This window comes from Lissotriton helveticus, chromosome 3_1, assembly GCF_964261635.1.
Source record: "Lissotriton helveticus chromosome 3_1, aLisHel1.1, whole genome shotgun sequence".
Classification (NCBI taxonomy): Eukaryota; Metazoa; Chordata; class Amphibia; order Caudata; family Salamandridae; genus Lissotriton; species Lissotriton helveticus.
The window spans coordinates 733,733,957-733,756,026 of NC_136061.1; the positions used below are offsets into that span (position 1 = coordinate 733,733,957).

Genomic DNA, 22,070 nt, shown 5'->3' on the forward strand with positions numbered 1-22,070 from the left:
CATTTAACTATATGCACTGGACTTTTCTACAACTGGCTTGAACACGTATCTTTCTTCCAGACATTATGCAATTACAAAAAACGTATTTTGAGAAAGGATTTGGTTCCGTCCTGGTTTAGATCTTCCTTACACCATTTTCAGGGAGCAGGAATTCGGTTAGCCCACCTATGACGTCATGTCAAATACAGTAGGAAGGGTTTACATTGAAAACTGCTTGAAAACATCACAAGAAGGAGCTTTACATTGTTTAACAAAAAAGACCATACACAGATTTCCAGTCCCTTGGAGTCTCAAGGGATAAGGTGTTCAATATGTACATTTGCAAACGTTTAGTATTTAGTGGCGTGTGACAATTTTTCTTTAAAAAAAATAAAAGCACTGGCTACACATTGCCTTTTTAAGTGTTATTGTGTTTTGCAGTTAAGCGTTTGACTCGTAAGTAAGTCTTTGACTGCTGTGCCTCACTATCCTACGGGTCAAGAAGAGCTGCAAGTACTGATGTGTAGCACGTTCATTTAATTTTAGAGGCAAACTCCCTTTAGCCACCAATGAGTGATTGTAAACACTAGCAGGAGCATTGGTGCAACTATTACTCAGTCTGGTGGTCCCTTGACACAGAAGGTAGAAGAGCCCAATTGTCACAATTGTCGACAAGTGATCCCAGGTTGCCTTGAAATGCTCTCCTCCCTGACAAATAATGTACACAAACTGCAATGGAGGATCTGCGCCAGAAGAAACCATCCATACTATTGTCCATCTCCCCTACCACGTAGCATGCAGCAGAAAGGCAAGATTCAACAGCGTTTGCCCCGATTTGACTGAAAAAAGCAATAAAGTATCAAGCCATGCATGTTAAGAAAAAGGCTGGTAAAATGTGGTATGAAACGCTGGATTCCCTACTCTGCATCTGGCAACTGAATCCAAGAGTAATGTAGTAACAGCATTGAAATGGGTGCGGCAGGCTGTAGAAAAGAAACTAGTGTGCTTGCTGCGTCTCCTGGCACCCCCTCTCTCCTGGCTCCCCCCCTCTCTCCTGGCTCCCCCCTCCCCTCTTCCCCCCCCTCAAGAGCCACTGCTCTCCAACGAAGAGGAAGATGACAGAGGTGGGTGTAACATTTGTGTTGCTACGCTGGTTTATCTAGTATGAGATCATGGCACATATCTGTGCATGTGAAAGTACGGGCTCTTGTGTACTTGTGTCTTATAGTGATCAATCATGACTGGTGGTAAACCAGCTTTTCCAGTATAATTCACTGTAACCCAAATGCCCATCTCTCGGAGAGCACTTTAAACATCCACACTATGTATACGTGTACTTAAGGGTGCTGGACTGGAGTTTTGTGCACTGGCACCACTATCAACCTGCGGGAGCAGCAATTAGAAAGTGTTGCTGATCTCTTCGTGTGAGGCAAATGGCAGGGCTGAAGCATGGAGGGTGAATGTCTGATCACTAAAGAATTTATTGGAGTGGGTGGGTGAGAAAGAGCGGGTAAGGATGGGTGGTGTAACTGGTGCTTTGTGCTGCCCGTAAACACAACCCCTTGTGCAGATGTGGAGGCCGTGATCTGTGCATGGGGTGAGTAAAGTGGCCTACGGTTGAAAGCGGTCAAGCTGCAGCCACTGGTCAAGAGTTCTCAAACAGCCCTCTCAAGCCCCAAACTGAAATCTAATTTCATGTCTTATCAGACCTCATCAATTACTAAATACATGTAAACCAAACTGCCCTACCATTCTGTGGCATGTTTACCATTTGTCCACTTCTATACTGTTTCACCACCCTGAATGATGTAGAATAGCCCGCCATTAAAAGTGCTACTATCAAGACTACTGCATTGCAGTTACGAACAATATAGACACATGGCCATAATAAATCATCTCCTAAGCCACTGAGGCTATGCTAATTACTACGGGCCTGACTGATTACTCCCTACAACAATTTGTGTTTTGAGAAATTCGTTGGATGGAAGAAACACATTGGCCATTTCACTGCAATCAAAACTTGTGCCAGCAACATAATTAACATATGTTAACAGTATAATTAGCATTAAACACAAGATGAGGGGAGAGGGTCAACCACATCTACAACTCTACCAACCCAAACCCCCTGATATCCAATTGTACACACGTAGAGGGATGGAGAGGATCAAAATCAAACCCAAAGCACCCCGTACAACAAAACAAAAGTGATTGTTTTGAAAATACTGCCCTCACTCACACACCAAAGTGTGTGACATGCTTCATCATCGGGACTGCTTACAATGAAATGAAGTAAATCTTATAACGCGCTACTAAGCCCAAAGGCATCAAGGCGCCTAACAAAAAAGAAATCAAAATGACCAGATAACCAGCACTACGGGTACGCCCTTGAGAATAGCCACGTTTTAAGAGCTTTCCGAAACTTCAGGACCGACAGTTGGGATTTAATTTCTTGGGGAAGGCTATTCCACAGCTTGGGGGCTACCGTTGAAAACGCCCTCATACCCCATTTACTTCTTCGAACACGAGGCACCACCAACAAGCTCTTAGTTGAGGAACGGAGGTCTCTACCCGGTGCATAAGGAAGCAACAATTTCCTCACACCACCAGCCCCCTTGCCAGCAAGTGCCCCATAGGGGAAGCAAAGGGTCTTGAAGGCGATCCTGGATTCAATAGGAAGCCAGTGCAGGCTTTTCCTGGCAGCCGTGGCGGAGGAGCGTCTGGGAGCATCCAGTACAAATTTGGCCGCCACATTCTGGGCAGTCTGAAGGCGCTGCACCAGACCTTTATTAACGCCGGCGTACAGAGCGTTGCAATAATCAAGTCGAGAAGCGACCAGTGCAACAACAACCTGCTTGCGAGCCTGAGGGGACAAGTAATGTTTGATTTTCCGAAGAATTTTAATAATGCCCCAGCAGGTAGCGACTGTCCTATTGACCTGCTGTGCCATTGAGAGAGCTGGATCAATCATCACTCCCAGATTCCTCGCAGAATCTGTTGGTGTGGGGCAAACTCCCAACGAGGGGGGCCACCATTCGGCCGTCCAGATGTTAGTGTTTCCGCTGAAGACCAGAATCTCGGTTTTCTCCCCATTCAATTTTAGTGAATTGTAAATCATCCACTTAGAAACCGCATCCATGCAGTTTCTAAAATTATGAATGGAAGCGTTCACCGAGTGAGAGAGGGACACCAGGATCTGAGTGTCATCAGTGTAGGAAACTACCTCCATCCCAAACGATCTCACCAGCCTGGCAAGTGGGGCCATATAGATGTTGAACAGGGACGGACTTAATGCCGACCCTTGTGGAACCCCACATTGCACAGGTGTGGGTGGAGATAGATATTCTCCAAGCTTGACCCTCTGAACCAGAAAAGAGGCCAGTAAACTTAAGCCCCCGCGTCCTGTACCCCCATCTCCCTCAGGCGAGTTGTAAGAACCGAGGGAGACAGGGTATCGAAGGCGGCTGTCAGGTCCAATAAGATCAGCAGAGAGGTATGGCCCTGATCGACCTCAGTGCGGATGTTGTTAAGCACTATCGTAAGGGCCGACTCCGTGCTATGGCCTCTCCTGAAACCGTGTTGGGACTGATCGAGAAGACCTGAGGAGTCCAAAAACGCCGCCAAATGCTGGTTGAGATGGGTCTCCAGCATCTTTGCTGGTGCTGGAAGCAAAGAGATGGGGCGAAAGTTTTTAAGTACCTCTGGGTCTAGTGTAGGCTTCTTAAGGAGGGGCTTAACCACAGCACTCTTCCACTGGGAGGGGAAAATGCCATCCTTCATTGCCCTGTTCATAATGTCCAAAAGCGGAGGCAGCAGGGTATCTCTACAGTCCTTGAGAACTTTGAGAGGACAGTACGCCCAGGTGTAGCCACACTCTGGAAGGGGGTTTGAACATAAAAGACCACTGGACACAATATAACACCACACAACATATATACATAAACCGCTGTCACCTACGCGGCGATCCGAGAGCAGCCAACCGGACGAGGTCGTTCCTCGGAACAGTAAGGAGTGACTAGGGGGGCTGACAACTATTCTATTTTTAGATGCTGTCTACCTCTGATGGGCTATCACGAGTGGTTCTCGTTGTGCCTTTCACGCTCACACGCTGCTTCCGATACCTATAACATGGGTTTATTTCAATCCACTTTATGTTATGACGAAGTCTACTACCTGACAGTCCGTTTGGGATACTACCTGTTTTGCTTATTTCTTTCTTGTACATACAGGTTGTGTTCTTGGGAGACAGACCTGCAGGACGCCATGTCGAGTTTACATTAGCAATAAACTGAGTTTCCTACACCACGACCTATGATCTTGAACGTGGGGCATATTCCTTGGTAGATATTACCAGCACCGGATATGAAGAGATGTATTTAATTAATTTCGATTTGATTATAGCATTGCTCATATATTCAATTCACTAATATTGATGGGTGATGAACATGACATGCCCATAGTCTAGTTAAATGGACCAATATTTGGATTCTTCTTTAGAATCTGGGGGATGTTATAATGGTTTCTAAATTCCTGTTTGGTATCCTCAAACCAGTTTTAACACTTCCTGATTAACTGCACGTGTTGCACTTTAGTTCCAGTCACAGGGTGACATTCACTGATCACATTTTTGTTTATGTATGTATGTTGTGTGGTGTGGTGTTCTATTGTGTCCAGTGGTCTTATGTTCAAACCCCCTTCCCTACGCTCCGTCCAGAGTGTGGCTACACCTGGGCGTATTCCAAGCAGACCCGATGATGAAGCATGTCACACACTTCGGTGTGTGAGTGAGGGCAGTATTTTCAAAACAATCACTTTTGTTTTGTTGTACGGGGTGCTTTGGGTTTGATTTGATTCTCTCCATCCTCTACGTGTGTACAACAGTATAATTAGCACATTCGTATTGTGGCACATGAATGCTCCACAATTAAGTACACATCTTATACTGGTACACTAACCTGTGAATCGTGAACATTTAATTACAGCAGAGTGCTTCAATATTTTACAATGCCATAGGTCATGAAATTAAACTGAAAATACAGTTTTTCAACTTTACACTAAATAATTTGCTTCGTGAGATGCTTGTGAAAACAATGTAGTTACTGTAAAATACATTTTTGTAAAACTTACAGGAAAAGGTTCTTTCCAGCTTGCACCAACAATTGACGGCCTTACTATTGCCACATTCAGTTTTGCACCTTCCTGCTGAACAATATACTCGGCCAAGGCCTTTGTGTAAGTGTATGTATTAGGCCGGTCTCCAATCAGTTTCGGTGTGATGTCATTTACAAGACTGTCATCCATCCACCTACAAAGAGTCACATGAGCATATATGTAAAGTAATGCAAGCTATTAGGAAAAGAAAAAAGGTTACTGCTTCGATCAAAAATCATTATACCGACAATGTCATAAACATCGAGCAATCTACCAATAGGAAAACAAAAAACATGTATGGTTTTTTGAGAGAATACTACTCAGTCATTTATTCATTAGGATTTAGGAGCGCCGACCCCTCTGCCACCACCCGTAAATAAAACTGGTTTCTAACTAGTTTTATTATCGTTTTATTTTAATCCCCCTGTACCCACACCCCCAGGACACTGACAAGTCTTGGAGGCGGGATCAGGGGGGGAAGACACTGGTGGGGTGTGGTAGTGCACTCCCTTGCCCTTTACTATGCGCATGAGGTGTTTGGCCAGCCGTTTCAGGCTGACCAAACCTCTCATGCGCAGGGAAGCTTTCTCGAGCCCCAGCTGCGTTGCTGAGGCTGGAGAAAGCAGACACAGGCTCCCAGTCTAACTGGGAGCGCAAAGTCCTAGAGCTTAGGCCAATCCTGATGCGGCTTTCGTGCAGCGTCATGATTGGCCACAGTGCAGTCTGGGAGCCTGTCCCAGAAGCAGGAAGAGCACAATGGAGCAGTCGGCGGATGCGATCAGGTAAATTTTATTCATTTTTATTTTGTCCCCCAACCTGAATCCTCCACCCACCCCGGAGCTCCCTGCTCCGACCTGACCACTTTGGCTGGAGACAGCCCACTGCTGCTTTTGAATAAGAGTTCAAACGTTGTATGGTTTAAACAATACATGTGCACACATCAAACTTCGCTATGAACTCTCAAAATTAAAATTACCCTTTAAGTAATTCATCCACCACCAATTAATGGTTTTCTGAACTGCGCTTTCCAATTGGAACGCAAATCCCAACAAACAGGCCGAAGGACTATACCAAATGCTAAAAAGTAAAGGTTTGTTGCATAGCCAGTCTTTCCCAATGGAACCACACATCAGGCTTTCCGGATGAGCCATACATAGTTTATGCTAAATTTCTCACTCATTTGACAAAATGCCTGGAAACATGATAAAGGTAGATTGGAAATCCAAAGACAACAATGTAAAACGAAAGTCAAAGCTAATTATTTCAATGATATGTGATTTACCCTTTTACACTCAGGTAAATGTCCATCCAAAAGACCAAAAATACAGAGGCTGACATCCTCAATGAATAATTAAGGGAACTGGATTGAGAAATTAAGCAGGTCGTGGTCAATTGTTATTTGACACTCTTTTGACACACTAGTGCATAGATCGCCATCTGGTGGTGGGCCCGAATGATTACACTTTGTTGTTATCTTGGAAGAGTCTTTGTATGGTAGATGATGACTCCTCTGGAGCATAGTGTGCATGTGGCTCGACTCCATCTTCAGATTGTTTTTCGCCATTAGGGAAAATGGAGTTGTGTGGGAACAGAAAGATGTCCATGCATGAGGCAGCCGGGGGGCGTGTGTGAATCTGCAGCCCTACATGCCAAGAACAGACTCATACTGGTAAGTAGCATTTTCCGTTCGAGGCATATGGGCTGCAGATCACAAACTAGTGCACTGATTGCATAGCAGTTCTCTCCCTTAGCGGCGAGTACCAGTATCTGTTGCAGTGGTTTGGAAGTGTTTTGAGTACAGCCTGGCCCACAGCAGCTTGTTGTTTTGCCTACACATCTACACAGTAGTGCTTTGTGAATGTATGCGGTGTAGACCATGTGGCTGCTTTGCAGATATCATCTAAGGGAATGTTTCCTAAAAATGCCATAGATGCCCTAGTTTACGGGTGGAATGAGCCCTAGGGGGAATGGACAGAGTATGTTTTGCTTTTTGGTAGCAAATTTGAATGCATTTAATAATCCACCTTGCAATCCCAGTTTTTGAGATGGGATTACCTTTATGTGGAGGAGAAAAGGACACAAAAAGCTGTTTTGTTTTACGAAATCGCTTTGTCCCCTCAATATAGTAGAGGAGAGCTCTTTTGACATCTAATATATGGAGTGCTCTTTCAGCAACTGTTTGAGGTTGGGAGAAGAATACCGGCAACTCAATAGACCGATTGATATGGAACTGTGAAATGACTTACGGAGGAATTTGGGATTTGTCTTTAGGACCACCTTGTGATGGAGTTGCAAGAATGGTTCTTGAATTGTTACTGCCTGGATCGATCTCACTCACTCTACTGAGTGAAGTAATTAAAAAAGTTTCCATGAGAGAAATTGTAAGTCACACTTATGCAAGGGTTCAAATGGAGGACCCATAAGCCTAGTGAGAACAATGTTTAGATTCCATACAGGGGAGGGTGGTACCCTGGGAGGAATTATTCTTTTGAGGTCTTCCATGAAGGCTTTGATGCCAGGAACTCTGAATGACAGATACTATCTGTTTTGAAGAAAAGCTGCTATAGCAGCAAGATGTAACCTGATTGAGGAATATGCTAAATTGCATCTTTGTAGATGTAGCAAGTAGCATATGATATTTTGGATGGAAACATCCAGTGGATTGATGTTATTATTGGTGCAATATATAACAAACCTTTTCCACTTGGCTGCATAGCATGCCCTAGTGGTGGGACGTCTAGCTTCTTTGATAACATTCATGCAATCAGGTGGGAGATTGAGATATCCAAATTCTAAGATCGCTGGAGTCAAATCGCTAGGTTGAGCTGCATGGGATCTGGATGCATGATCTCTCCATGTTTCTGTGTTAGCAGATGTGGAGAGAGTTTTAGTTTCTGATGTGGTACCACAGAGTTCTAATAGCGTGGTGTACCACGGTTGCCTTGCCCAGGTTGGTGCAATGAGAATCAATGTGAGTGAGTGTTGCTGCAGCTTGCGCACCACTAACTGAATGAGTGGTAGAGGCGGAAAAGCGTAGGCAAATCTATCTGACCAACTCATCCATATTTGCTTTGGACAATGGGTGTGGATACCTGGTGGCGAAGCTTGGGCATTTGGAGTGGAGGTGTGTATTGTATTGTATCTGCGCTTATATAGCGCAACTGCCACCCTACGGGTATCCTGGCGCTCAGATATAATAACACCTGGTCAGCAGGATGACTAGCAGAGAGATGGAATGTACGGATCAGACTTTCGGGAAGAGACAGTTTTCAGGCTCTTCCTGAATTCAATTAGAGAGTCAGACTATCTGATCCCTTGTGGCAGCTCATTCCACAGCTGAGCTCCTACCACACTGAAGGCCCTCCCTCTCATCCGTGAGCGTTTAAATCTCGTGGTTGCTAATAAACTAGCACCAGAGGACCGGAGCGGTCTCTGCGGAAGGTACCAAGAGAACCTTTTTTGTAAAGGGATTGGGCCCATCTCGTGTGATGCTCTGTACACCTGACAGAGTGGAACCCTTTCCTTGATTGGTAACCAATGGAGCTCTCAGGGCACGAGTAGAGGACGCGTTACGCTGCAGATTCAGCACCAGTTTTGCCGCGGCGGACTGAACTCTTTGCAACCCCTGGAAGATGTACTGAGGAGTCCCTAAATACACGGAGTTGCAATAGTCCAGCCTGCTCATCACTGTGCTGCTTACTACCAAGTAGCGCAGATCCTTTGGTAGGATCGGAAGTATCCTACGAAGCAGACGTAGCAGGCCAAAACGCACGCTAGCGGTCTTAATTGCCTGAGACTCCATCTGGAGGTTCTCATCTATTATTAGGACCCCGAGATTCCGTACCCTACTGGCCGGAATCAGTGGATCCTTCTCAGGGGTAAGCCTAAACTCTGTTGTGGTATACGAGGACGGTCTCACCGGTGCACAATATAACACCTCCGTCTTCCCTCCATTGAACTGCAAAGAGTTCCTCGGCAGCCAATCGGCGGTCTGACGCATGCACTCTTGGAAGCGGTCCATGGAGACTGCCTGTTTTCCTTTCAAGGAGAAAGCCAGCTGCGTATTGTCCGCGTAGTTGACCAAGTCATCCCCGAACGATTTGATAATAGGGAAGAGCGGCTGCAGATAGACATTAAAAAGGACAGGGCTAATGGCGGAGCCCTGTGGGACCCCATAGGCAATGGGTGACTTACAGGATGTAAAAGGCGCCATGGTGACTGTCTGTTCTCTCCCTGTTAAGTAGGACCGTAGCCATTGCAAGGCCCGTCCCTTCACGCCTATTCTCTCCAGTCTCTCCAGAAGGATTGAGTGACTCACTGTCGAACGCGGCCGACATATCCAGAAGCACTAAAACCGTGCCATTCCCATTGTTGGCCCGCATTCGTAGATTGTCCATCATAGTCAACAGAGCAGACTCCGTCCCATGTCCAGGCCGGAACCCAAACTGGTCCTTATCCAGCAAAAGATGTTCCTCCAAAAAGCTGGATAACGATTTGCTTACAGCCTTTTCCAAGATTTTAACTGGAAATGGGAGCAGAGAGATTGGTCGAAAATTAGCTGGGTTTGTCGGGTCCAAGGAGGGCTTCTTTATCAGCGGTGTTACCACCGCCTGCTTCCATCCCGCTGGGACGGGGACTTATTCCAGGGACTGATTACAAATCTGGCGAAGCCAAAAGAATGTCATTTGGCCATAAGTCTTCCACACTTTCTGTGGTAGAGGGTCAAGTGGGGATCCTGAAGATATACTTTGCACCACGATGTTAAAAGCAGGGGCAGTCAGAGCCTGGAAGCTATCCAGAGTATATAGCTGACACTGAGTCCCTTCCCTCTCCTGTAGATCATAAATCTGGGCAACAGTATTATTCTCCATAAATGAGCTGACAATCGTCCCCACTTTATCCAGGAAGTGCAAAGCAATTTTATCTCACAATTTCTGGGAGGCCACCACTTTATTACTCTAACAGGTTGGAGCCAAGATATCCCTGACTATCTTAAACACTTCCTTGGTCCCGTTAGAGGCATTTAGGATAGAATTGGCATAAAAATGTGCCTTACATTCTAGAATCGGTAGCTTGTACTTGGCCGGTGCCGACCTCGGCTCTAGCTTATCCCCCACTGAATATCTCTTCCTCCATTTTCTTTCAGCCTTTTTACATAACAGGCGTAGATGTTTCAATTCATCATCATACCATGGTGCTGAGATTTTATTTCTGGTTCTGATATTTTTTTATTGGAATAAGTTGATCCAGAGCATCCATGATATATTCCTGGTAAATATTGTAATTCTCCTCTACCGTGGCAGAGGCGCACAAGAGATCTTCAGTTGGTGGTGTAAGTAGGACACCCGACCTTCCTAGTTTCGCCCATTCCCTGCCTACCAGATAGACCACTGGCATTTTAGATTGGTCCCTCAGGCCAGGTGTTGTAATTCGAAAATGAACTAAATAATGACCTGTCCAGTGTTGAGGTATAATATTCAGTATCTCCGTATCTGTACCATTAACAAATAGCAGGTCAAGAATGTGTCCTCCCCGATGGGTCGGGAAATTGACTAATTGTTGAAGGCTAGAGTTAGCACAGGTGTGATTCAGGTCTCTCAAATGATTACCCAGGGTAGCGTTCTCCCACAGGTTAAAATCACCCAGGATGATCATCTGGAGTGCGCCAAGGAAAGATTGGTAATAGTGCCTAGCAAGGATTGATACGGAGTGACACTCCCTGGGGGTCTGTAGCAGACCAAGCCCGTAAATTGGCTGCCTTTGGGTTCCTGCAACGAGAATCCCATAAGTTCCATCCCATCTACCTCTTCGACTTTTAGAGGGACAAAATTCAGCTCCTCTATATATCACTCCAACCCCTCCTCCTCTACCCTCTGTTCTAGGATTGTGAAGAATTTTAAACCCCGCAGGGCAGGCAAGTCCTATTTCTACCACGGACTCGGCTCTGATCCAAGTTTCTGTTAAGAACAATACATCCAAATTCATGTCTTCAATCAACATGGAAATTTCCGCATGGTGCTGAACCAGCAACCGACTATTAATTAGCCCGCAACTCAAAGTGTTGTTCCTAGTAATTCTTGCTTCCTTCCCAAAGAATCCCGGATAGGTGATATCAGGGTCTGCCCTCTTACCTAGTTCCAGTAGCTATTTCCTCGTATAAACGAAGCGGTGTCCATCGCTCAAACGGGCAGCGTGACTAGCACTAGGCACGTCAGAGGCGAGCGCGCGCTATGCGCTTGCATTACCCAAGGTTATATAGGCAAGCAGGCGTGTCCCCCCTTGCCACTAGTGCGCTCACCAAAATGGCACCCCACAGTGGCAAGTCCTCACCCAAGATGGCGCTAGTCAAAGTGAGCAACAGCCACAGATCCCACTCGAGCAGCAGGTGTGTAAATTCTTTTAAAGTGCGGGTATGCGGAAATAAAGTGACAGATTTTTAATAAAAGCACACCATTTAAAAGCTCAATCTGCGAGATGGGATTTTCGTGCTACAAGCGTTCCCAGCGTCATCTAACCTAGCACGATCGCTCCAATGTCCCTCTCAGCTCAACACCAAGAGTGGTCAAGTGCTATCATATCTTTATGTGTGGCGAACAAATAGATTTCTGGCTATCCCCACTGTTGAAAGAATAGTTGAACTCGCGGATGAAGTTCCACGCGTGAATTTGTTGTCTGTGACGACTTAACAGATTCGCAACCGGATTGTGAACTCCTGGTGGATGCTCTGCCAATAGGAAGATTTTTTGAGGAATAGCCCACCTCCATATGCTCTGCGCCAGACGGGAGAGCTGTAAGGAGTGTGTTCCTCCCTGTTTTTGGATATAGTGCATGGCTGTCATATTGTCGGTTCGGACTAACACAGCCTTGATCGGTAATGTTGGAAAGATGTTAGAATTAGAAAAATGGCTAGCAACTCCAGATGGTTTATGTGGAGTAGCTTTTGCTGCGGTGTCCACCTGCCCTGTACTGTGCCAAATGAGCTCCCCAGCCGGTGAGGGATGCATCCGTGGTTAGAACCACTTGTGAAACTGGCTCTATGAACGGCCGTCCTTTGGAAATATTTTTGGTGTTCCACCACTGCAGAGAGCGATGGGTCTGGCCGTCCACCACCACCAGATCTGTAAATTGACCTTGAGCCTGGTTCCATTGGCTTGCTAAGCACTCTTGCAAGGGGCGCATTTGGAGTCTTGAGTGCGGTACTACGAAGATACAAGACTCCATCATTACAATTAGTTGCATGAACACTCGAGCTGGTAGTGAGTGTTGCGTTTGGAATTTTTGTATAAGTTTGCATACTTTGTATCCTTGCTGGATTGGGGGATGCAAGTGCCTTGTAGGTATCTATTGTGGCACCTAGATACTGTTGAGACAGGGATGGCTGGAGATGCGACTTTGTCTGGTTTACAGGGAACCAGAGCTTGTGTAACAGGTGAATGGTTTGGTGCATGTGCTGCACGCACTGGTGGTATGACTTGGCTTTTATTAGCCAGACGTTGAGATATGGGAAGACATGGATGTTCTCCCTTCTCAGGTGTGCTGCTACTACGGCAAGACACTTTGTGAAAAACTCAAGGTGCTGTAGTTACTCCGAAAGGTAGGACTTTGAATTGGTAATGCTGACCGTCCAGTACAAATCGCAGGTATTTTCTGTGAGCTTGATGGATGGGTATGTGGAAGTATTCGTCCTTGAGATCTGGGATAGCAAGAGAGTTGCCTTGTTTTAACAGAGGAAGGACCTGCTGTAATGTGACCATATGGAAGTGGTCAGACGGAGTGAAGATTTAGGGGTCTCAGGTCTAATATAGGTCTGAGGGAGCCGTGCTTTTTGGGAATAAGGAACTAAAGGGAGTACACTCCTGTGTTTTGATGGTGTACTGGAACTGGCTCTACTGCATTTTTCTGCAGTAGAACGGCCACTTCTTGTTTTAGGAGTGTGAGATGCTCTTGTGACATGGGGCGCTGTCTGGGTGGTATTGTTGGCGGAGTGGAAGTGAGCTCCAGGCAATAACCTGACTGAACTATTTGTCACACCCACCCGTTTGTTGTGATGGAATTCCAGACAGGTCGGAATTGTTGTAATCTCCCCTGACAGGAGTGGAATGGTCTGGGGGAGGGAAGTCACTGTTTGAGAGTGGAGGCAGTACGGGTGTTACCTCTGCCTCTACCTTTAGTGTTGCCTCTGTAATAACCTCTATTGGGCGAGGATTGGGTGGGTGCTTTGTAAGAAGAGGAGGCGGTATCCGTTGGGAAGTTTCTGGAGGCGCCCCTGTAAGAGGAGCGACGAAAGGACACTTTGCCGTGTCAGTATCGTTCTTCATTTTTTCTAGTGAAGTATCAACTGTAGGACCAAAAAAATGTTGCAGGTCAAAAGGTTGATTAAGAATACTGGTTTGTACCTCTAGTTTGAAACCAGAAATGCGCAGCCAGGCATGCCTATATAACAGTATGCCAGTATTTATTGCCCTTGAGGCTGTATCAGCAGAATCTAAAGCGCAACAGATGGAAGTATTAGTGAAGTATTAGTGAAGTATTAGTGATTACCTTACCCTCTTGTATTAAGTCAGAAGCCCATGTCTTATATTTGTCTGGCAAATGTTGCATAAGGGTTTCAAGCTCATCGTAGTGAGCCCGATCATACCTTGCCAAGAGAGCTTAGGTATTGGCAATGCTCCACACGTAGGCCACCTGAGATGTTATGCGTTTGCCTGAAGCATCTAACAGTTTGGACTCTTTATCAGGGGGTGGAGCATCCCCTGATGCCTGTGAATTCGCTCTTTTCCTGGCGTTTGAGACCACTAATGAGTCTAATGGTAGCTGGCCATGGATATATGCTGGGTCAGTTGGAGCGGCTTTGTATTTTTTCTATAACCTGGGATTAATTACCCTGGCTCTGACGCAGTCTTTAAATACCTCAGATGCGCGTTTCACAACCCCTTTAAGCATTGGTAAAATGGTTGTGGTTTTTTGTGATGGTAATAATGTGTCCATAAGGAAGTCATCCTCCACTGGATCAGTGTGTAGATCAACCCCATGAAGATGCGCATTTCACAACCCCTTTAAGCATTGGTAAAATGGTTGTGTTTTTTTGTGATCGTAATGTGTCCATAAGGAAGTCATCCTCCACTGGATCAGTGTGTAGATCAACCCCATGAAAAGTTGCTGCCCTATGAATGAGTTGTGTGAACCCTATAGTGTCATCTGGAGGAGATGGCCTAGAAGGGTATGCGTCATCTTGTGGTAGATATGGTGCATTATAATCTTCCCAAGCATCATCTGATGGTCCAGGAATATTATCTGGGTCATCTAGGGGTTACTCATCTTCTATCCCCCCTGAGTAATCATCCTCCTCATCATCATAATCTGCTGGTGCAGGGCTTTGTGGGATGAATGGTGAATGTGCAGTGGAAATATCAAAGTCTGGTACCTGTGGTGAAGGTACCCTGATAGGAGAAGTTTGAGCATGTTTTTTAGAGGGACTGGAGGTGAGGGGGGAGGGTCTTGTTTTCTTTTAGCAGGCAAAGTAATGTCATGTCCAGTCTGGATGAATAAGAAGAGTCTTTTGTTTTGGAAAAGCTCTTCTGTAGAAGCATCCTTTTTCGGACCGACTTATCTTGCTGGGGGCAGAGTTGTTTAGAAGGTTTAGCAGCGTCTATTAGAGTCTTTGGAGCAGATTTTGGTTTCAGTTCCTCAGACTTGTGGTCAGAAGCTTTCTGCAGCTCATGTTTTTTGTTCAGATCAGATGTTTTCGGGTCCGGAGTTATTGGTTCCGAACTGTGTATTGGGTTGACGACTTTAGGTGCCGAAGTGTGTTTTGGTGCCGAAGTGGTCTTTGGTTGTATTGGTTTCGGTACAGGAGTGGTTTTCAGTTCGATAGTTTTCGGTGTGGAAATTGGTTTCAGTACAGAGCTTGTTTTCGGCTCAACAGATTTGGGTACAGAGGTTTGCTTCGGTGCCCGAGTTAGTTTTGGTTTAAGGACTTTTAGTTTCTCGAGACCGACAGGCTGGCTCGAGCCAGAGTCACCAAGAGGCTTTTTGGTATTTTTCATTGCCGGGCCCGAAGGCAGGGCGTCAAAGGTTTGTGGTCTGTGTGCACCTGGACCTGAAGGTGGAACCGAAGCCTATACCGGTATGGGGGTGTGAGAAGGGTCGACATCTGTACTCACGACCTGTTGACCTGCTGGAATGGGATCGTCATCGTCTGCTTGTTCTTCGGCTCCTGAAGCTGAATCCTCTGCTTCGCAAACGATGACATCTTCCTGCTGCTGTTCTTCGGACTCTAGAACGACTGGAGTTTCGTCTATGATGAGATCTGGCCTCTATGAAGAGGACAGCGCCATAACTCTTCAAGCTAGACGGTCCCGGATAGTTTTCTTGGACCGGAACGACGCACAGGCCTGGCAATCTCGGCTCTCGTGCTCTGGGGACAAGCACAGATTGCACACCTCATGTAGATCAGTGTGGGGAAATTTGTACCACACTGAGGGCGCTTCTTCAAGGGTGTTCTTTCCATGAGCCTAAGGCCCACTGGCGCAGTTGGGCCCAACGGCCTCGAAGATCACCGGAATCGAGAAGTGCAGGATTTTTCTACGTGAGTATGAATGCAAGCGCGATCGAAAACGATACCGGCGGTAGAAATCAAGGAATGGGTGTCTAAAGGAGATCGGTAACAGGACCGAGCGACAAACACATCCGAGCCCAATTGCGGAAAAAAACAATCTGAAGATGGAGTCGATGCCCATGCGCACTATGCTCCAGCGGAAGAGTCATCTACCATACTAAGACTCTTCCAGGACAACAACAAAGTGTAATCATCCGGGCCCACCGCCAGATGGCGATCTATGCACTAGTGTGTGATCTGCAGCTCATATGCCTCAAACAAATCATAATATGGCAACAGTGCAAATACATTTTGGTGATGCAGTGGCAGGGCAGTCCCGCCGCCACACTGAAACTCCTAATCAGGCCCCAAGTATGGTTGATAACTTATTTGGAAACATTTTACCGATGTTCACTGCAAAAGGTTTGTACACCATCACTGCCATAACTCAAGTCTGCAACACATGGATCCAGTCTGAACTATTGAATGCTAAATACAATTAGAGGGGGTCACAGGAAAACTGATACTTTCTTCCTCAGTTTCTAAAACATCAAATCTACTTTCCTCACACCCTTGAACTGCAGACCCTGGCTATAAACAAAAGAATGGAAGTAGTTTTGCTATTTTGTGTTTTCGGCCACTGGCAAAAGATATGAAACACAGCCAGACTAGAAGTCACAAAGTAGTTGATTAGGCTAGTTGTCATTTGCCCTCTACGTAACACTTTGCTGAGGATTGCTGCCCTGCTACTGATCACTTTGGGGAGATGCTTCTCTGCTCAAATCATTTCTGCATTGATGGTTAACATAAACAGATTTCGCAATTTTCTACGCTGCATTTATACATCACTGAAGTAGGAGGTAATGGATCATTGTCCTAAAGTTTGCTTGCAACAAGAGTAAGAAACGTCCCTACCCTTTCAGGACGAGGGACTAAAACAGATCATTCTCAGCAGCAAGAGGATGATGCAGTTGACCCCGTTACTCCACTATGGACCCTACACTGATTCGTTATCTAAGTGAGCGCAAAAAACCCCAATAGGCATCTATCACATAGATAGTATTTTCTTTAAGTACAAGGGAGAGCCAAATGTTTTCTTTCATTGAACTTCCATGAATATTAGGATGGCGATACAGAATGAGAATCACACCTTGTTGTCTTTGTGCCAGCAATGCTTATAATGGATGTCCACACTACTGAAGCTTTCCTGTATATGGTGCAGCCAATCCCTTCCACGCATATCGGTTGGCTGCATGTAGCGGATTTTTTCCCTAATTTTTATTTAGCTGGAAATATTTTTTTACTTAGTTTATTAGATTGAAAATTCACAATTCACTCAAATAAAATCGGAATTTACATTACAAAATAGCTCATTTATTGCTACTCATAAAATGGGAGCCATAAAATCACAATTTACAATAAAATCGCAATTTTAATCACAGCCAACCCATTTATTTTCTGGTTTGTTTGCTATTTCTTTACATTGCTCAGTGCCCTTCATTACAACCATGGACTGGAGCACTTACCCATACCTCCTCCCCAAAAAGCTGTGGAAAAATCAGGAATTCCATTTTTTTCACAAACTACGAATTTCAAAATGGCAGAAAACCCCCTTCATTTTAAACCACTGTGGTATAAAGGAGTTAACCATTTTAAGTACAGGAGGCAAAGTGTTAATATCTGAAACTACTAAACGGGGAGAGCAATCAAAAATGAGGTCTAAAATGGGAAAACAACTGACTACTAAACAATTCCCCAACTGCTCCCCCCCCCCCTTTTTCCCCCTTAACTGTTTCACAAATATTAGCATGACCGATGTTAGCAGACTACACCAAGCCAATTTTGGTATATATCCGTTCCCTGAATTGAAACAAATTTTATTTTTTCTATTTTCAGTTTTCAAATTATAATTTGAAATTCAAATTATCCATTTTTGTTTCAATGGCTCGGCCTTTAAACTTTAAGGTTAAATTAAAGTAACCCACAGGGATGTGGAATTCCTATAGCCCGACGCCCGGGACATATTGTTCGAGGTCAAGGGCAACAAGTCTTCATGTGTTATTTGTCCTTGGGACAAGTAGGCCCAACCCCCTACATCACACACCCTTTGATTGCCAGTTTACAGTACCCACATTATTAATAAGGGAAAGGCATTGTCCGCAGTTAAGGTAATATTTGTGTCCATGTGTTAATGCTGTTCAAACTTTTAATTATGGTGCCTTATTGCAAAACTTTTATTATTAGGGTGTGCGATCTAAGTACATGTTGTAAGCTCAGACTGTACTACTGACAGTGGTCCCAGTATAAAAATGGGTACACGTTTTCAATGTTTAGCAATATGAGGCTATGTATACTGCTCCCAGAATGCTCTCTGATTAGATGCAAACATATGCAGAAGCTTGAAAGCAAGATTGATTATTCTTTGCTTTCAAAATAAAATGTTCACAAAAAAATGCAAAAACATTCTGCTAAACTACATTTTAGGTACTGTTTTTTTTGCAGCATCATTTGGTGAAATGTGTTGATGTATGCTAGTAGTTCCCAAAAATATTCCTTATGGAAAATCAGTGTAACCAGTTTTAATAAGATTATGGGAAACATAAAAATAAACCAGCATTGGTAAAGCCGATAGATCGGAAATTGTTGGTCAGCATTGGTTTTGTCAATGCGTGATATGTTTTGGCATTGTTTTTGTAAAATCTTATTGGTGTTGGAGCTGCTGGGCCCTCATCATTAAAACAAACATTGGCAAAAGCAAAAATAGTTTTGGCCTCAAAAAGCACACATTGCCACAGAAGTTCTCGGCACTGAACAAAACCACTGTGCGGATTATGCTCCTTGTGAAAGAACAGAACGCTGTCACTCACAGGGAAGCTAGCCGATAGAGAGAGAGACAGAATGTTAATAAACACAAAAGGTCATGGTTAACACCAGACCTAATTAGGGGCCCAATTATTAAATAAAGGCTCAAAAGTGCACTCCACTCCCTGCATTAAGGGCAGATATGCAACTTTCGTAAATTCACAAAACTTTACATTAGTAGGCCAAGAAATAGTACACCTAGAAAATATTGGTTAACAGCATTTTAGCATGAGCAAATGTGCAGGTGTAGATTTGATCATGCGAAAATCTGAGTGTTAGCAAATTCACTTTCCCTCTAACCCCTTTTTTCCCAACGCTGGAAGAAGTTTTATGTCTGCCATTGTCAGGAGTAAATTCCCAACCGTTTCCAGTATGGGAAAAGATTAGAGAAGAGTTGGTGAAAACCCATAGAACATGCAAGTTAGTATGTTTGCACAGAGCATTCCAACCCTGGAACTGTTTACCATTACCTTCAGCGCCAGTATGTAGATCTGCGGAACTGTGGCAACATAAGTGAATTGCTGGTATTCAAACTACTATGGAAGGAGACCTGGCATATTCAGAGAGTGTATTTAGGAGCTCTTATATATTGAGATTGCTGCCATAATTTGTCACCGCATTACATAGCACAAAAAGGACGATTGGATTCTGTTATGGGACAAGGAGATTAATGAAACAACCTGCCCAATGGACAAGTAGATATTTTATTAAATTGCATACCCCTGAACCCATCATCTGCAATTCAAAATTTCATAATATTTTGGGTCAACATCAGATTTAATTAAATGCTAGTCTTTCCACCTTTCAATAAATGCAATATCAGATAAAATCGTTGAGTAATCCCAAATCAGCAATGACTATTCACTTGACCAAGCCAATGCAGCAAAAAGATCCTTTGACCCATTGCTTTGTCACACTGCTTTCCACCGTTAAAACCCAATTAGTCATATTAGTTGTATTCTCTACTTTGCCAACAAAGTTATTAATTAAGACCGCATATCCAGTACTAACATTCTTGCACACTATAAAAATGCCAGATAGCCATAGGCTTGTTACATCCATTACTTAAAAAATAATGCGGTGCTATCCATAGCGTGCCAGACGCACTCCTGCAATAATGCGGTGCTTTCAGTACCGTGACAGACTCACCCATGTTATTCTACCTGATTTAACTTAAAATTTGCCATAGAAAAATAGGCACACTATTGGCATTTCTGCTTAAGAACTTTTAGTTTAAAAAAATTTAAACAAAACAAGTCAAACAATGGTACACACGAACATGAATGAAAGGCACCATGTAATAGTGAATTCCGTGGTCTGCCTCGTTCTAAAATATGCCTTATCGCCCCAGACCGACTCATGTAACAGCTGAGTTGTACACCGGGGAAGGCACTTTCATATGAAACAGCAAGGAACTGAATGATAGACAAATGGAAATGGACACGAAGCTTGGTAGTGGAGAACAGAAAGTGTGCGTAACGAAAGAACAAAACAGAATGACAAGCAGTGTGATGAGGAGAGGAGGGGGGGTCAGGGGGGGGGGTGGGGTTGGGATAGCAAGTGCCGACCTGGAAGGGGTGGTGGGAGAAGGGAAGCAATGTTGAGGGAGTGGGTTGCAGAGACTGGTGAAGGTGCTGCGCTGGGGCAGGAACAACTTACTGCACAGAAAGATGAAAGCGTACATATAAGGGAAGTTATGCGCTGCTGCATGGGAGAATACAAATGACAAAAAGGCGGGAGAAGAAAAAAATGTTGACCAGTAGCGACAAACCATTTCTGAAGGATAGACAAAGGAAGGAATGACAGACCCAGCGTACAGTGTGGACCACTGGGTGATGGGGGCCGACGGCTATTTAAGGGCATGGAATGGCCTGGAGAGACAGGGTGGAATGCCACCGCACCCTCAGACAGTGATGACAGCATGGGCCAAGGCTAATCAGTTCTTTGGTTGGGCTGGCCAGCTGACGGAACAGACTCCTCTGTGGACTAGTGAAATGCTTCAGGAGGAGGGGCGATTACAGGGCTTCTCAAAATGGAAATTAATAGATATAAGTCTGGGAGACGTGAGGCGGCAACAGGATGTGCTGTTCTCAGAACTACAAATACATTTTCAATTGGCACCCAGGGAACATTACAGATACTTGCAATTGAAGCATGCGCTGGGCAGGTACCTCAAAGATGGGGATCATATTCCTGAATATAGCCTACTAGAGGATAGGTTATTGCTGGACCAAATTCCGGAGAAAGCACGGTCCTGCACATATAAGAAAATATTAAACAATTCCCCAGACTTACTGAAAAAGTTGTGGGAGGGATGGGAATCCGAGGTGGGATTGCTAGAGGAGGAGGATTGGGCAGAGGCAGTGCTGAGTCCCAGGGAGGTGGCACGATTTAGAATGGTCCATCTGTGGATACTGCATAGGTCCTATTACACCAGCACACTTTTGTTTAAGCTGGGGAGCATATTAACTGAGGAATGTCAGAGGGGGTGTACGCAGAGGGCCACATTCTTCCATATCTTGTGAGACTGCCTGATCATACAAAACTATTGGAAGAAGGTAGTTCAGATTATGTCAGAAGTAATAGAACAGGAAGTCCCCCTGAATATCAGGTAGCATATATTGAGCGTTTCTGGGGAACCGATATGGCCCAAATATCAAAGAATCTGGCTACAGATGGCTGCAATGGTTGCCAAAAGGAATATTGCAGGGGCATGGGGGGCAATTCAGCCACCAAAAGTGTCCCAATGGAAAAGAGATCTGAATTGGTGCAGTGCAGCGGAGAAAACAATCTTTGAGAGTCAGGGTTGCCCCAGGAAATGGGGAAAGTTTAGCAGCAGTGAGAATATTATAGGGGGTATTCGGAGGCATTGAATAGCTAGGTGGGCAGGGTAAATCTACAGGCCAATGCCACTTATATTAATATTATTATAACATATCTAAGTCGCAGATTGTAAAAGGCACTGTGAAACATGTAATTCAATCTAGGATTATGTAATTGTTTATGGATACTGACACCTGGTTAATAAAATGAATTTTAAATTTAAAAAAAAGGAAAGAAGGAATGACGGTGCATAGGTGGTAAGTAAAGCCACAGAAGAGATTTCAGCACGTCTCGTAGAGACAGCGCATTCGCTGCCTAGGCTCGACCTAAATACATTGTTACACTGTTTTCTTTGACCTATACCACACAAACAGGTGTATTGTCTTCGTTTGAGGTGAGCATCCTAATGTCACTGTAGATCCCTCGATGCACTAAGCAAGATCCAACAAATTTTCTAATGTTTGTTTACAACTGCTCAATAAGCATTAATTATTTTGCATTAGCAAATTGATCTCTTACACGAGTATAAATTTGAAAGCTGCATGCTTTGTTTTTTTTGTTATATGTTTTACTGACATTTCAAAGGTTACATACAATATCGCAAGTATAAAAGAAAAAAGAATTGATTCTATAACAGTGAAAACAATATATCATTTACATA

General features: G+C 44.5%; 1 protein-coding gene across 5 annotated transcripts in view; it reads right to left on the bottom strand.

Moving 5' to 3' along the window:
• Positions 1-22,070, bottom strand: part of FAR1 (fatty acyl-CoA reductase 1) — a 564,623-nt gene that overhangs the window by 329,546 nt on the left and 213,007 nt on the right. For all 5 annotated transcript variants that reach the window (XM_078680901.1, XM_078680904.1, XM_078680905.1 and 2 more), the window contains one exon: positions 5,104-5,281. In XM_078680901.1, coding sequence (XP_078537027.1) covers positions 5,104-5,281 — 178 coding nt within the window. The remainder of the gene's footprint in view (positions 1-5,103; positions 5,282-22,070) is intronic.